The 3,296-nt window shown below is 45.0% G+C and overlaps 1 protein-coding gene across 1 annotated transcript; it reads left to right on the top strand.

Moving 5' to 3' along the window:
- The first annotated feature begins 405 nt into the window (after positions 1-405).
- Positions 406-1,428, top strand: LOC111887566 (lisH domain-containing protein C1711.05-like). Its single transcript, XM_023883738.1, has 2 exons — positions 406-550; positions 710-1,428. The coding sequence occupies exons 1-2, from the start codon at positions 406-408 to the stop codon at positions 1,426-1,428; spliced, it is 864 nt and encodes a 287-aa protein (XP_023739506.1).
- Positions 1,429-3,296: the final 1,868 nt, after the last annotated feature.

The following is a 3,296-nucleotide window of genomic DNA, read 5'->3' on the forward strand; positions in this document are numbered from 1 at the left end:
GAGATCTCCCGTGGAAGGTACCGGTCCATCATCACAAAGTGGGCAATGGATCGTCTTCACGTTCCAATCATGGCAGACTCTCTTCTCTCCTCTATCGCCACCTTTCACACCACCAAGATAATCGTCACTGATCCCACCAAGTACTCCTTCACTGGATCGATCCCTGACACCATGCTTGCCTGTGTGTCGGAAGCAAGCAATGTTCTCCAACAATACAAGAATATTCCTTCTTCGGGTCCAAGGGAACTCACGTCAGCCATGGTTCGCTCTATTGAAGAGGCTGACAAGCCAGCCAAGAGGGGAAAGAAAAATGAGACACAGAAGGAGGCGAAGGTTACAAAACCAACCAAGGGTCAAACCCCTAAGAAGTGAAAGTCAGACAAGGCCGCTCCATCACAGCCTCAAATGAAGAAGCAGAAGATGCCTGCTCGGAGACTCATACTCCAATCTTCAAGCGATTCAGACTCAGAGTATGTTCCTCCTACACACAAATCTGCTCCTCCTTCAGAATCTGAAAGTGAAAGCTTTGATGAGGAGGCTTCGGGTCGTGGTGATACCCCGCCTCGATTGCCTACCCCAGAAATACCTGTTCGCTCCCAACCCCCTTCTCCTCCACCTGTTTCTGTACCAATATCCATCCCTCCAATATTTCCCATCACTGCCTCTTAACCATCAACCATTATTCCCATCCCTGATCCAATCTTCATAGACACTACCACTACCACCACTACTACAGGGGCTCATTCTACAGCACCCACACCATGTGTTACAACTGAACCACCAATAACAACCGAGCCTCCTGCCACTACAAAACCCTTATCACCTACCCCATCCACTGACACCACCCCAGTTCTTGGCGGTGAGGACTTGGAATTTGATTCCACTTATTTCAGTCCTTACCGTGTACAAAGTGATGAAGACGAAGATGCACCTGTCACTAAACGTCATCTAAAAGCAGTCAATGACAAACTGGATCAACTGCTTTCATCCTCTTCCTCTAGTGCCTATTCAGATGCTGCTCTCAAAGCATTATTCTCCTCTGTTGTCCAAGAACATAATGCCTCCCTCACTGCTGCAGCTAAGGCTATTGACGCCTCAACTTCCCAAAGCCAGAAGGCCTCCTTTGCTGTTGAGGCTTCCACGAAGGAATGCAAAGATACGACCGCAAAAGTCGATAAACTAATTTATGAAGCTCATTTATTTTTAGACTCTTTGCAGGCGGCTGCTCAGAAGAACTCTCAGACCATGAACGCTTCGGTTGATAATCTTCAGCGTTCTCTTCAAGCTAAGAGATCCAATTTTGAAGCTGCTTGTCAAGCAATCGAAGCAGCCAATGCCACTCTGCATGATGATGTCAATGACCGATTGACTCAACTGGAGGCAGAGTTGGCTGTGGAAAATCGCATTATAGATGAGCTGGACAAATGAACCTCTCAGCTAAAGATGCAAAACCTCAAACTTCGCACTGCCACAGCTGAACTCAACGATTTGAAATCTGAAAGGGAGGTTATTCAAAGCTCTGTTGGCGATGTTCACTCCATTTTGCTTCACCTCCTTGATGCCCATGATCCCATCCTAACCATTACCATCCGAAGGCATTTGGCTTAGAAACTCATACCCGCACTGGACATCCTTAGTCGTATCGAGGGTGTTTCGGTGACTGGTGTCCAGCCGAAACAAGGGGGAGAAAAGGAAGCGAAGACTCAACCTCCTCCTGAACCGAAACCAACTGCTGAACCAAAGGATAATGAAGCTTCGGTCAGTAAAAGAGACAAGAAAAAAAAGAAGATCGGTGAAGATGACACTGATGACGAAGATGATGTTCTTGAAGAAAATCTCGAAAAGCCTTATCAAAAAACAAAATCTACTGATAAAGAGCTTGAAGAAAAGTTCAAGAAGCAAACGGCTGACTGAGAGAAGAAGAAAAAAGAGAAGGAGCTTTTGGAGAAGAAGAAGTCCATTTTTCCAGAATGGACTATTGACTCGCTTCAAAGAAGTGCCATAGACGAACCAAGTGTTCTTTGGCTCGAACCAGTCATGTCGTTTGGGCTTGAAAACTCCAAGGATGCACAGTTTGACATGCCAATCACTCGAAAGGCATTCATCTTTCACTGCTTCAATTCAACAACTACTGTCCCTTCTCCAGACCCGAAGGTGGATCGGGATCTGTTGGAGTTCTATCTAGAGTTCTCTCAACCCCAGTACTTGACCTGGAGTTCGCAGAAGATCACAATTGTCAAGGTTTTGAAGCCTTACTCAGCCAGGAAGTTTGTCAATGTCAAGTTCAAAGTGACTCGAGGCTCTGAAGGCTCGCTCCATAACTTCACTCTGGCTGATCTGCCGAACCTCAATCCTCACGACTGGATACTCCTCAACAATATTTTGTTGTCAAATCCACAGGAGTATTAGCCAATTATCGATCACATCAAGCGAATGCTTGTTTGCTACATTCACGAAGTAGCGAAGATGGACCAAGAGATCGCCTCTGCTATTCACAAGCGAACCACGATCAAAACGATGGGCAGAGCAGGCGATGTGAATACAATGGTCAAGGGCAAAATCGACTCAAAATATTAGACAGTGATGTTTATCAGGGGCGAAGGTCAGAAATACCTACTCGCTCTTGTTGACAAACACCTCTTCTCAACCGCTTGCTTGGAGCACATTTTGGAGATTATTCAGAGGTGTAGTCAGAATACAACAGCCAACAAGAAGATGTTTACTGATATGCTGAGATGGTACATTCAATTTCGACAGACACTTCTTACAATCATCCCTCGGCTGTTCAAGGTGGTGAAGTCTATGAAGCCTACTCAAAGGAAATGATCTCTTGTCTCATTTGACGCAAAGGGGGAGATTGTTGGGCTTATAATGTTGCGTCATGGGCTCGGTCCCTAGCCCAGTTTTGGTTGCCGGTTTGGGTCTGTCCAACCGTGCATGTTTTTCTTCGAGGGTTTAGTATTTAAGGTGCATGCATGCGGCCTTTCTAATTAACGCTTTTATTATTTTTCTCATTGAGTTTTGTAAACCCTAGCTCACCTCTACAGTGGAAGTTCTTCATCGAGCTCTGCTGAGGCGTGACTACATTTGAATCATAAGCATAACATTGATTCCATATTGTGTTCATTATATTATTGTGTTTGAATTGTTTGATCTTCATCTTTTTACCTGTGAAAGATCTAAACGATCTGAGATTTATTATCATCACTAGGCAGCTTTTTAGACTTCTTTCTTGCACAAGGATCGACCTCCTACAACTCATCGTGTAAGAAGGGGTAAATCCAAAATGTAGCATC

The sequence above is a fragment of the Lactuca sativa genome, chromosome 5, assembly GCF_002870075.4.
Source record: "Lactuca sativa cultivar Salinas chromosome 5, Lsat_Salinas_v11, whole genome shotgun sequence".
Taxonomy (NCBI): Eukaryota; Viridiplantae; Streptophyta; class Magnoliopsida; order Asterales; family Asteraceae; genus Lactuca; species Lactuca sativa.